Here is a 13,618-nt window from a genome sequence, read left to right on the forward strand (position 1 = left end):
CGTCCTACACTGTGACACATAGGACCGGTGACTGATTGGATGCATCAGCTGAGGACGGTGTGATCCCTCCTCCTCACGTCACAACTCAATCATACTGACAGCTAGCCTGGGTGGGACCTTGTAACCATTGACAGTGGAGTTTGTGTTGAGGTCCGGTATATTGTGTTACATATTTGGTGTAAGGTGTGTGGTTGTATGGCCAGGTGGGGTATTAAGGATTGGTGTTTTGTGGTCAGATTTGGGATAGTGTTAAGGTTATGTCATGGGAACTGTCACTGCATTATCAGTGCTGTGCTCAGGTTTAGTGCCTTCATGGTTAGGCTAATGGCGGATATCATTGCGTGTTTAGGTTTGGTGTAGTAAGGGTCAGTGTTATCATATTAGCATTCAGGTTTATTGTTAAGTTTCAGGTCCAAGGTGGAATGCAGGGCTCCTTGCCAGCCCAGCGCAGCATTAAACATCACCAGGCCAGATTGAAGTGGCCCACGGCCCAGAGAGAGCAAGAGGAACAAATCAATGCTGAATCAATGGGCTTAATTCATTCCAGCAGCTCCAAGATGGGGGTTTCTAAAGACTATTGGGCTTATTTAGCATTTACTGTATTAGCCTACGTCTAGGCCTATGTACTTCAAACAATCACTGAATAGAAAAACTCCACCCATCTGCAGTGACCATTCCACTCCCATTACCCCTGTTTGTGTTGCGCTCCTGAGGAACATTTGCAAGACCAGAGTCATCGTCGAGTTGCCATGCGACGCGTCCAACTGCAGAACCAGCCAACTGTCCACTCAGTCACGGGGCAGACGTGTCTCGGAGGTGACGCTTTTATTAGTGCCATTTCAACCGGCGGGGAACAAAAAGCCAACCTGTTGCTCGTGTTTCCAGCCAATGAGCTGGCAGCGAGCCTCGGCCCAAAGCACTTAGCATTCCCGAGCAGTGCGTTAGCTTGCCTGGACCTCCGCCGCCTCCCGATGCCCCAACCCACGATTAATCATGCCTCATAACCCCTCCAATTACCCTAATATAATAGGACAGAAATCAGGGCAATTTGCTGCAGAGTGCATAATATACCCATGTGTGGGAAAATGGGCCTTTTTCTGTTGCCAGGCAGCAGGTAGGTTGGTTATGTAATTTCTTTCACAGGCCTCGCCACACAAAGGGACAGTGGTTCAGGCTTCAATAGCAACATGGTATGAATAACACAGCCTTTCATGTGAGCACTCTTTATCACCGTGTCCTTCACTCGCTTTGTCACCTCTCCCTCTCGATCGCTTACACTCCCTCTATTGTCAGGTTCTCCATTTCAAAGTCTCTGTTATCTGAATGGAGGTTTGAATCAGTAGCTCTCCAGACGTTCTGCATATACACCGTTTCCAGTTATAGACTTAATGCATTATCAGCAAAACACTTTTGGGATTCATTAAATACATGTCAATCCTCAGCTAAAAATAAATGCAAAGTACATTCATACAAACGGTCCATCTCCCCTTCCACAAGTCAGTGGGTTATAAACTGACTGCTCTAGTCCAGTATTTCTCAAGTGTGTTGTGGATAGAAATGAGGTCTTTTCATCCATCAAGCAGGTGGCGCTATTTGCACAGCAGGCAGAGAGAGCGGAGGACAACATCTCTAGAACATTGGCCGACCTTTCTCCAGGCACATTCAACAGGTGAATGAACAGACAAGTTGAACATTACCCAGGAGAAAATAGAGCTGCTGTCGCAACAGCAACTGAATGACAAGTCTATGTGTGTAGCCTAGCACCAAACAGAGTGTGTGTGTGTAGCCTAGCACCAAACAGAGTGTGTGTGTGTAGCCTAGCACCAAACAGAGTGTGTGTGTGTAGCCTAGCACCAAACAGAGTGTGTGTGTGTAGCCTAGCACCAAACAGAGTGTGTGTGTGTAGCCTAGCACCAAACAGAGTGTGTGTGTGTAGCCTAGCACCAAACAGAGTGTGTGTGTGTAGCCTAGCACCAAACAGAGTGTGTGTGTGTAGCCTAGCACCAAACAGAGTGTGTGTGTGTAGCCTAGCACCAAACAGAGTGTGTGTGTGTAGCCTAGCACCAAACAGAGTGTGTGTGTGTAGCCTAGCACCAAACAGAGTGTGTGTGTGTAGCCTAGCACCAAACAGAGTGTGTGTGTGTAGCCTAGCACCAAACAGAGTGTGTGTGAATAACAATACCCACATGCAGTTGACTTCTTCCTTCACCAAAACATTCATTGACACCCTTACATTTCTATCCAATTTCATTGGTCACATACTTAGCAGATGTTATTGCGGGTGTAGTGAAATGCTTGTTAAACAATGGCCATAACTATATGTATATGACAATAGTTGAAAATATAGTGTTGTACTTTGCACATTGAGGAGCTAGGCTACTCCATTAACGTGGTTTTCAGAGGAAGTGCAGTCAGGGGATTGGGGACGGTTGTATATGCATGTTTGTTCTGCTCCATTTGAAGTCTATAGGAGATGGATTTGCTCTCGTGGGGCTTGCTAGCATTCCCAGCACCAGCCTCCACTGGGTTTAATGCTTCCCAGGAAATTCCATTATAATCTGCCTGGTGAGGTGTCTGGACAAAGGCAGCAGGATGGAGGTGAAGAGGGAGATCGATATGAAGGAGGAAGGGATGAGTAAGCAGAGAGAGATGGAGGGAGGGATGACTGAGGAGAGCGATTGAGAAGGAGATAGAGGAGAGAGAGTTGATATTGTAAATAATGCAGTCTACTTCCTCTCTACATACTTTATTAGAGAAACTGTAACCTTGTCTATCCTCCTGAGCTCAGTCTCCTCCTGAGCTCAGTCTCCTCCTGAGCTCAGTCTCCTCCTGAACTCAGTCTCCTCCTGAACTCAGTCTCCTCCTGAACTCAGTCTCCTCCTGAACTCAGTCTCCTCCTGAACTCAGTCTCCTCCTGAACTCAGTCTCCTCCTGAACTCAGTCTCCTCCTGAACTCAGTCTCCTCCTGAACTCAGTCTCCTCCTGAACTCAGTCTTCTTTCCTCTCACCCCCTCAGTCTTTAGCTACTTCCAATTTTGCCCGTCTCTTTTAGTCAACCAGACTTTGCGTTACCACTCCTCTCAGCCCTGAAGCAAACACTTAAGATGTTGATGAGAAAGATAGAGGAGAGAGAAATGCCAGCCCTAGGAAGGGTGCATCACGTCTTGCCAGGCTTCGTTCCCTATACTCGACTTGAGTGGGTTGAGTCACTGACGTTCTCTATTTATTTATGCATTTTTTATTTATTTAACTAGGCAAGTCAGTTAAGAACAAATTCTTATTTTCAATGACGGCCTACAGGGGAACAGTGGGTTAACTACTTTGTCAGCGCGGGGATTCGATTTTGCAACCTTTCGGTTACTGGCCCAACGCTCTAACCACTAGGCTACCTGCCGCCCCTTCATTCATCTTCCTGTCCAGTGTTGCCCCCCCCCTCAGGCTTGTGTGGTGGGGGAGATCTTCATAGGCTACACTCAGCCTTGTCTCAGGGTAGTAAGTTGGCCATGTACTCTTGATATCCCTCTGGTGGTGTGGGAGCGGTGCTTTTGCAAAGTGGGTGGGGTTATATCCTGCCTGGTTGGCCCTGTCCCAGGGTATTGTCGGACGGGGCCACAATGTCCCTCGACAACCCCATCTCAGATAAAAATGTTCTCCGGCACACTTAACTTTTTTGAGAAAAATCGTTATAATTTCATTCACATAGGTGGTCTCCACTGAGCCATTTACTCCCCATAACCAGTTTCACTCTAAGTAGGGCAGACTTCAAGCTGAAAATGTAGAGCTCGTCTCAATTGATTTCAGTGTTTGACCTCAGCCATAGTAATCAAGCAGTAGTGATACTACATGAAACTGTACACATACGGAAAGTTCACAGACCTATAAAAATACCTGTTATGGTAATGACGGGCTAAGTCAATTCAAAAGGTTTGTGGGTTCTAATAGACAAAAGCATCTGCAAGCTCAGCACCCACGTGACCAAGTTAAAGCTCAACCCACTCCACAAAAGGTTGAGTAAGGCAAACGCTGAGGCTGAACTTCACAACCAGGACCTGCTTTGAGGTGTGGTCCAATCAATCTCAGCTTGGATGACCGCCACATTCCTCAGCTTCCTAGTACCTCACAGCAACACTGACCTGGAATACCAGGAAATTAAAAAGGAAGAAAATATTTCCATGAAAAACACCTCAGCTGCTGTTAAATTGAGGGCTTTGTTTGTTTTGAAATGTCATCTCTGAATACGATTAAAGTGGACGGTTACCGAGTGCACAATTATGGAGTGGACACTTACTGAGCATATTACAATTAGGGCCCTCTATTGTACTGCTGCGGTCATCGTGATGGATATTGGAGCTGGGGTATTTTTAAAACCTTCCCTTAGGAGAGAGCTTTCACTTCTTTCCACACCTGACCTCATAGCCTTGTCCCTCCGTAAAAATAACCACAGAAGGTGGCTGGGGGGGGGGGGGGGGGGGGGGGGATAGCTGGCTGAATGGCTCAGACTGTTTGGAGGGAGGGGTGGGGGCATGGACACAGATGGGCGCCTGAGGGGTAGTGCCATCACCATCAGGAGTCTAGGCTCTTCAGCGCCAACAGAACAACGCTCTGCAACCTGAACTAAAACAATCATGGTGAACCAAGGCCAGTCTCCTTCTTCATATATATTGATATTACACTTAATCAAAATCCTGTTAAAGATGAATTGCAACAGCTGGGCACAAGGCCAAGTCCTTCCTGTTGCTGGGTAGAACATCCTGGAACACCACTCTAAAAAGGCCAATAACCTTCCAAATGCAGTTCAATTCAATTCATTAGCCTTGTGACAAGATGGACTACGTCAGTATAGAGTGTTATTGATTTGTCTTCTGGAAGCAATGCTTTATGCAAAGCCACAACGTCATGTGTTGGCATTACGTGTTCACTGGAGACTTGATTCAGACAATCTTGGACTTGTTCACAGCATGCTGCCAGTGAATGAGCAGTTTACTTCACATTAAATAGAAACATGACTCACTTGTGCATGTGCTCCAGCCCAGCGAACATCATGATACTGTAGGTCAGGCCACTCTGGACCAGGAAATGTAAGGCGTACCTGTTGAGAAAAACAAACGACAAGGGGTCAGATCTCTCTCTCCCTCTCTACCACCACCACCACCTCTCTCCCTTCCCTTCCCTTTTCATTCCATATTGAGGAAAAACATTTCTGAAGGTGGCAAATAAATATCTAGTGCCATGGAGAGGGAAAGTAGTGTTGGAATGAATCCAGGCAGAGCAGCACTCTGGGACAGTTTCTCACCAGAACTAGGGCCATACAGGAATAAGAAAGTTTAGCGTGACTATAGATAGTGAAAAGTTACTCCTTATAGACGGGTTGGTTGTTTATCAACAAGAGCAATGCATGTGCAACTATGGGGCAAAATCAACGTGGCTTAGATTGTAGACAACATGTAAACTATATTTCGTCTCCAATGTTTATTGAAAACATGAAAACATTTGCACAATGAGCACTTGTCTCAAATACATCGTTAGTTGTATGTTAGCTAGACAATTGAGCCATATTAGCATAGACATGACATCAGTCAAAACAAGATACGGTTTCAAGATAAAACTTGATGAAATTAGCCACCTACGATTCCCCACATGGGAGCTTCTTGTCATTGTATCTATCGCTGCTAGCCATCACAACAGACTTCTGCTCCATTGAAGCATTGTTTTCATGACGTTATCAGCTAACCCGTCCTTATCCGCAGCCCTGAGATCTCTGTACCATGTTATGTCTCCATCTCTGAGGACTGACTGACTCTGTGGGCTCTCATCACCACCACAACCATCACCACCGACAGACTGTGCACTTTCAAGGGCGTGATGAACCAACATGTTCCCGAAGGTGAGATGACAGTATATTAGTGTGTTACCAACACAACAGCAGGGGGTACCTCCGAAACTATCATGGGGACTGTCAATTTATCCAAGGTGTACTGCCATTGGATAGCACCAACTACCATATATACTGTAGTATGTAGTATGGTCAGGTCACATGGGCATTTAAGAGGGCTGGTAGTCCCATAGAAAGATGGAGTACATTTTTACCTCCTGTGGTGGTTACCACTAATAATACACAGGCCTGTTCATATGATAGTGTTAGCTTCTCTGGTATTCTGTCAACATGTCAGCCAGGAGAGGTGCAGGACAAAGGAAGGCCCGAAGGGCTGAATCTTGATAAAGTCCAACTTGGGAAAAAGAACACTGATGTCTGATATAGCCCCATGATGAATGCATGATAAACACACAGCTAGAGGTGTGTTCTGGAGGACGGGATTCAAAAAGGGCCTTTTTCTCCCCTCTATCTACGGACTGGTGGATGATTTGAGGGCAGATAACTAAGTCTAACCATGCTGTACTCAAGGACACGTCTACTTTGTTTCTGCCTCTAGGCTCCAACTAGCCTACAGCTATCCTCTGTCCCTTCTGCAACACTGGAGATGTACTTCACCTAAGGAACTCCAACTCTCCAGAAAGATATGGGGGGGAAAAAGAGGGTATGTGATGGACAAATACATCCACAGTAGGGATGGACGATAGAGGTAAGCATATCGGAATCGGCCAATATTTGCTAAAAATGCCAACATCGGCCGGATGTTTAGTTCAACGCTGATGTGCAATTCCGACGTCAAAGCTGACGTGCATACCTATATAACGTAGGTAGATGTAATGACGCCACGCGAAATGTAATGCTACACGTGCAACACAGCATTCCTAACCTAGCCCACAGTGTTGATGGAGTAGTCAACAAGTCAAGCAGTCATTTGAAAGAGTAAGATATTTTCAGCGAGACAACTCAAAGGCGAAATCCATTAAAAACGCCAAGATAATGGAATTCATTGCCCTTGACAATCAACCATTCCCTGTCGTGGGTGATGTTGGCTTTCGCCAACTGGTCGAGCACCTACCAAGTAGGCGCTATTTTTCAGATGTTGCCCTACTGGAGTTACACAGTAATAGTGTCACTGCTAAAAAAATTTAAAAAAAATGTAAACACTGTCACTGCTATTAGCTTCACTGCTGACATTTGGACCAGCGATATCTGCCCCATGAGCATGCTGAGTCTGACAACACAGTGGGTCAACACAGATTTCATATTGAAGTCGTATTGCATGTTCATGAATGTGCTGGTTGTCATACTGCTGCTGCCATTTCAATGGCATTTGAGAACATGAACACACTAGCTAGCTCCATTTAAACTACTGACTGGAGAAATAAGCTCATCAACTGCGCCTGCAGCAGACGTGAAAGCCTCTGTCATGGCATTAAAACACCTGCTCAACAAAGCGAGTCGGTTGCATTCTCTTTACTGTGTCGCCACCATGCTCGATGCTATGTACAAGGACCGCTACTTCGATGCAGACAAGAAACAGGGTTTATGTGAAATGTTACATACACAGCTGGACAAGATGGAAACGGACACAGTGACAGTGCACACCGACAAAGAGAGGCAACGGACAGACCGAGCTGAAACTTCACTGCTTGACGTGATGAAATCCTGGTTGAGACTGAAACAACGAAACAGCACAGCAAGTGAAAGAAATAGGTTTTGATTATGTTTTCCTGGTAATGGGGACATATGTGAATCACCCAAACAAATATTTTTGGTCTGTGTAACTTTTATTTTTCTAGGCAAGTCAGTTAAGAACAAATTCTTATTTACAAATGACGGCCTACCCCGGCCAAACTCGGACGACCCTGAGCCAATTGTGCGCAGTCCAATGGGACTCCCAAACACGGCCAGATGTGATACAGCCTGGATTCGAACCAGGGACTGTCATGATGCCTCTTGAACTGAGATGCAGTGCCTTACACCACTGCGTCCATGTGCGTTAACTATTTAACTGTACTAGAATGCTTAAAAGTTAACATTTACAGGTATCGTTTATTTTGGCAAGGAAAATATTGGATATCAGTATGTGCCAAAAACTGTCATTTCGGTGCATCACTAATCCACAGCAGTAAGATGGTGATGGACAAATATATCTACAGTACACAGCAGCATGGTGGACAAATATCCAAATACACTCAGCAAAAAAAGAAACGTCCCTTTGTCAGGACCCCGTCTTTCAAAGAATTCATAAAAATCCAAACAACTTCACAGATCTTCATTGTAAAGGGTTTAAACACTGTTTCCCATGCTTGTTCAATGACCCATAAACAATTAATGAACATGCACCTGTGGAACGGTCGTTAAGACACTAAGCTTACGGACGGTAGGCAATTAAGGTCACAGTTGTGGAATTTAGGACACTAAAGACGCCTTTATACTGACTGAAAAACACCAAAAGAAAGATGCCCAGGGTCCCTGCTCATCTGCGTGAACGTGCCTTAGGCATGCTGCGAGGAGGCATGAGTACTGCAGATGTGGCCAGGGCAATAAATTGCAATGTCCATACTGTCAGACACCTAAGACAGAGCTACAGGGAGACAGGACGGACAGCTGATCGTCCTCGCAGTGGCAGACCACGTGTAACACCAGCACAGGATCGGTACATCCGAACATCACACCTGCGGGACAGGTACAGGATGGCAACAACAACTGCCCGAGTTACACCAGGAACGCACAATCCCTCCAGTGCTCAGACTGTCCGCAATAGGCTGAGAGGGACTGGAGCGAGGGCTTGTAGGCCTGTTGTAAGGCAGGTTCTCACCAGCAACACCGTCGCTGGACCAGACAGGATTGTCAAAAATTGCTCTTCACTGACAAATCCCGGTTTTGTCTCACCAGGGGTGATGGTCAGATTCGCATTTATCGTCGAAGGAATGGGCATTACACCAAGGCCTGTACTCTGGAGCGGGATCGATTTGGAGGGTCCGTCATGGTCTGGGGTGGTGTGTCACAGCATCATCGGACTGAGCTTGTTGTCATTGCAGATAATCTCAACGCTGTGCGTTACATTGAAGACATCCTCCTCCCTCATGTGGTACCCTTCCTGCAGGCTCATCCTGATATGACAATGCCACCAGCCATACTGCTCGTTCTGTGCGTGATTTCCTGCAAGACAGGAATGTCAGTGTTCTGCCATGGCCAGCGAAGAGCCCGGATCTCAATCCCATTGAGCACGTCTGGGACCTGTTGCATCGGCGGGTGAGGGCTAGGGCCATTCCCCCCCAGAAATGTGTGGGAACTTGCAGGTGCCTTGGTGGAAGAGTGGGGTAACATCTCACAGCAATAACTGGCAAATCTGGTGCAGTCCATGAGGAGGAGATGCACTGCAGTACTTAATGCAGCTGGTGGCCACACATTTACGTCATTTAGGAGACGCTCTTATCCAGAGCGACTTACAAATTGGTGGATTCACCTTATGATACCCAGTGGAACAACCACTTACAATAGTACATCTATATCTTTTTTTGGGGGGGGGGGGGGTTAGAAGGATGACTTTATCCTATCCCAGGTATTCCTTAAAGAGGTGGGGTTTCAGGTGTCTACGGAAGGTGGTGATTGACTCCGCTGTCCTGGCGTCGTGAGGGAGCTTTTTCCACCATGTGACGTGAGAAAACTTGGGAAGGTTGAACACCAGACGGGCTGTGGCGTTCTGGATGAGTTGTAGGGGTTTAATGGCACAGGCAGGGAGCCCCGCCAACAGGGAGTTGCAGTAATCCTGACGGGAAATGACAAGTGCCTGGATTAGGACCTGCGCCGCTTCCTGTGTAAGGCAGGGTTGTACTCTGCGAATGTTGTATAGCATGAACCTACAGGATCGGGTCACCGCCTTGATGTTAGCTGAGAACGACAGGGTGTTGTCCAGGGTCACGCCGAGGCTTTTAGCACTCTGGGAGGAGGACACAATGGAGTTGTCCACCGTGATGGCGAGATCATGGAAAGGGCAGTCCTTCCCCGGGAGGAAGAGCAGCTCCGTCTTGCCGAGGTTCAGCTTGAGGTGGTGATCCGTCATCCACACTGATATGTCTGCCAGACATGCAGAGATGCGATTCGCCACCTGGTTATCAGAAGGGGGAAAGGAGAAGATTAATTGTGTGTCGTCTGCGTAGCAATGATAGGAGAGACCACGTGAGGATATGACAGAGCCAAGTGACTTGGTGTATAGTGAGAATAGGAGAGGGCCTAGAACTGAGGCCTGGGGGACACCAGTGGTGAGAGCACGTGGTGCGGAGACGGATTCTCGCCACGCCACCTGGTAGGAGCGACCTGTCAGGTAGGACGCAATCCAAGAGTGAGCCGGGCCGGAGATACCCAACTCGGAGAGGGTGGAGAGGAGGATCTGATGGTTCACAGTATCAAAGGCAGCAGATAGGTCTAGAAGGATGAGAGCAGAGGAGAGAGAGTTAGCTTTAGCAGTGCGGAGAGCCTCCGTGACACAGAACAGCAGTCTCAGTTGAATGACCAGTCTTGAAACCTGACTGATTTGGATCAAGAAGGTCATTCTGAGAGAGATAGCAAGAGAGCTGGCCAAGGACGGCACGCTCAAGAGTTTTGGAGAGAAAAGAAAGAAGGGATACTGGTCTGTAGTTGTTGACATCGGAGGGATCGAGTGTAGGTTTTTTGAGAAGGGGTGCAACTCTCGCTCTCTTGAAGACGGAAGGGACGTAGCCAGCGGTCAAGGATGAGTTGATGAGCGAGGTGAGAAGGTCTCCGGAAATGGTCTGTTACTTTTGACCCCCCCCCTTTGTTCAGGGACACATTATTCCATTTCTGTTAGTCACATGTCTGTGGAACTTGTTCAGTTTACGTCTCAGATGTTGCATCTTATGTTCATACAAATATTTCCACATGTTAAGTTTGCTGAAAACACACGCAGTAGACAGTGAGAGGTTGTTTCTTTATTTGCTGAGTTTATATCTACAGTACACAGTAGTATGACGGTGGACAATGATCCAAATGACACCTACTCATTCAAGTACATTGTATACTAATAGTGAAGACATCAAAACTATGAAATAACACATATGGAATCATGCAGTGACCAAAAGAAAGTGTTATATCAAAATATATTTTACATTTCAGATTCTTCAAAGTAGCTACCACTCTTGACATTCTCTCTAGCTTCACCTGGAATGCTATTCCAACAGAATGCTTTGGTAGCCATGCTGGTTAAGTGTGCCTTGAATTCTAAATAAATCAGTTTCACCAGCAAAGCATCCCCCTCCACGATCACACCTCCTCCTCCATGCTTCACGGTAGGAACCACACATGGGGAGATCATCCGTTCACGTACAGTAGTCTGCATCTCAAAGAAACGCAGTTGGAACCAAACATCAACATTTTGGACTCAGACCAAAAGACAGATTTCCACCGGTCTAATGTACATTGCTCATATTTCTTGGCCCAAGCAAGTCTCTTCTTCTTATTGGTGTCCTTTAGTAGTGGTATATTTGCAGCAATTCGACCATGAAGGCCTGATTCATGCAGTCTCCTCTGAACAGTTATGTGTGTGACTTGAACTCTGTGAAGCATTTATTTGGGCTGCAATTTGAGTCTGGTAACTTTGATGAACTTATGCTCTGCAGCAGCTGTAACGATGGGTCTTCCATTCCTGTGGTGATCCTCATGAGAGTCAGTTTCATCATAGCGCTTTATGGTTTTTGCGACTGCACTTGAAGAAACTTTCAAAGTTCTTGAACTTTTCCAGATTGACTGACCTTCATGTATTAAAGTAATGATGGACTGTCGTTTCTCTTTGCTTATTTTAGCTGTTCTTGCCATAATATGGACTTGGTACTTTACCAAATCAAAGTTTGTCACGTGCGCCGAATACAACAGATGTAGACCTTACAGTGAAATGCTTCCTTACAGGCTCTAACCAATAGTGCAATAAAGGTATTAGGTGAACAATAGGTAGGTAAAGAAATAAAACAACAGTAAAAAGACAGGCTATATACAGTAGCGAGGCTATAAAAGTAGCGAGGCTACATACAGACACCGGTTAGTCAGGCTGATTGAGGTAGTATGTACATGTAGATATAGTTAAAGTGACTATGCATATATGATAAACAGAGAGTAGCAGTAGCGTAAAAGAGGGGTTGGTGAGTGGTGGGTCACAATGCAAATAGCCCGGTTAGCCAATTTGCGGGAGCACTGGTTGGTCGGCCCAATTGAGAAATTCCACAAATGAACTTTTAAACAAGGCACACCTGTTAATTGAAATGCATTCCAGGTGATTACCTCATGAAGCTCGTTGAGTATGCCAAGAGTGTGTAAAGCTGTCATCAAGGCAAATGGTGGCTATTTGAAGAATCTCAAATATATTGATTTGTTTAACCCTACATGGATTCCAAATGTGTTAATTAATAGTTTAATGTCTTCACTATTATTCTACAATGTAGAAAATAGTACAAATAAAAACTGTGAACTGACTAGGTGTGTCCAAACCTTTGACTGGGACTGTATATGTACAGTACACAGCAGTATGGTGGTGGTGATTGACAAAGATCCAAATAGTACAATGTGGCAAGTTCTTGGTAAGTCCCCTAGGGCGTTGTGTGTCCTCAGAGTCTGAAGCACGGCAGAGGAATGGAGTCAGTGTGCGTGCATCATTCAGAGTCAATATGTCAGACAGAATTGAGTGGTAACAGGACTGTGGGAAGAGAAGGAGTTATAAAGTAAGTCAGTTCATCCCTTCTGGGAGTGTTATAAAGTCCGAAAGCTATGGGCAGAGTTAGAATGCTGGCTGTCAGAAGTTTTAAATGTATGTTTACTTTTAATCCGTCTATCTGCATATCTCAAGACACGGCATGGGGGTGCAGTGAGATACCCAATAATGGGTTGGACAATATTATTTATTTTCGTCACTTACATCAAAGAAGCTATTACTTAAATACTAGAAGTCAAATGACACTCCAATGTTAAGAGAATGGAAAAATCTAATACTTTATTATTTAAATATTGGAATAAATCTGTCTAAGTCATATGGAGGCAGAGTCTAACAAGCATTGGAAACAACATTGGGTGTGGATACCATGGGAACATGTGGATCTGAGCAGGTGGGATGTCATTCATGTTTGTTGAAATGTAAATGTTAAAGTTGTCTGTTCTTTTTGTCAAAGTATGTTTTTGTTTATTGAAAAAAATCTAAAATCTATATAAAACCAAAAAGGAATGGCTTGTCAGTGATTGTCAAACTAAAGTGATAGAAATGAATGCAGTTTATGGTACTACTGTCCTCTACGTATTCTACATTCTAAAGCCGTGAAGGTGTGTTCCACAGATGACTAACAAGACATTAATTACACTAAAAGCAACACCACAAAATTTCATCTGACCACAACAGTATCACCTTACCATCAATATCATGTACCGATGGTGGCAGCACATGATCAAACATGCGCAGAGCCGCTGCCATGGTGGAATGACGCAGTTAGCGTTTCACACACTTAGCATTTTCCCGTACACACCGAGAGAGAACCCTAAGGGGCACACTGCCAAGGGACGGCCGGTTGTTTATAACGGGCCCAACGGCTTCCTAATTGGATATCAATTGCCTCTGCATCGACCAGTTTGCCTTGGCCCGTAAAGGATGGAGGGAGGCAGAAGAGATGGGTGGAGGGAGGGAGAGACGGATGGACGACAGGGGTGAGGGGGAGGCTCTGAGAGACAGTTGAAGAAAGGTGTGAA

General features: G+C 45.6%; 1 protein-coding gene across 1 annotated transcript in view; it reads right to left on the reverse strand.

The window, feature by feature from the left end:
• LOC106566507 (membrane-bound glycerophospholipid O-acyltransferase 2) overlaps window positions 1–13,618 on the reverse strand; it is a 92,181-nt gene that overhangs the window by 28,364 nt on the left and 50,199 nt on the right. The window contains exon 3 of the mRNA XM_014134629.3: window positions 5,012–5,089. Coding sequence (XP_013990104.1) covers window positions 5,012–5,089 — 78 coding nt within the window. The remainder of the gene's footprint in view (window positions 1–5,011; window positions 5,090–13,618) is intronic.

This window comes from Salmo salar, chromosome 01, assembly GCF_965601325.2.
Source record: "Salmo salar chromosome 01, fSalSal1, whole genome shotgun sequence".
NCBI classification, from domain to species: domain Eukaryota; kingdom Metazoa; phylum Chordata; class Actinopteri; order Salmoniformes; family Salmonidae; genus Salmo; species Salmo salar.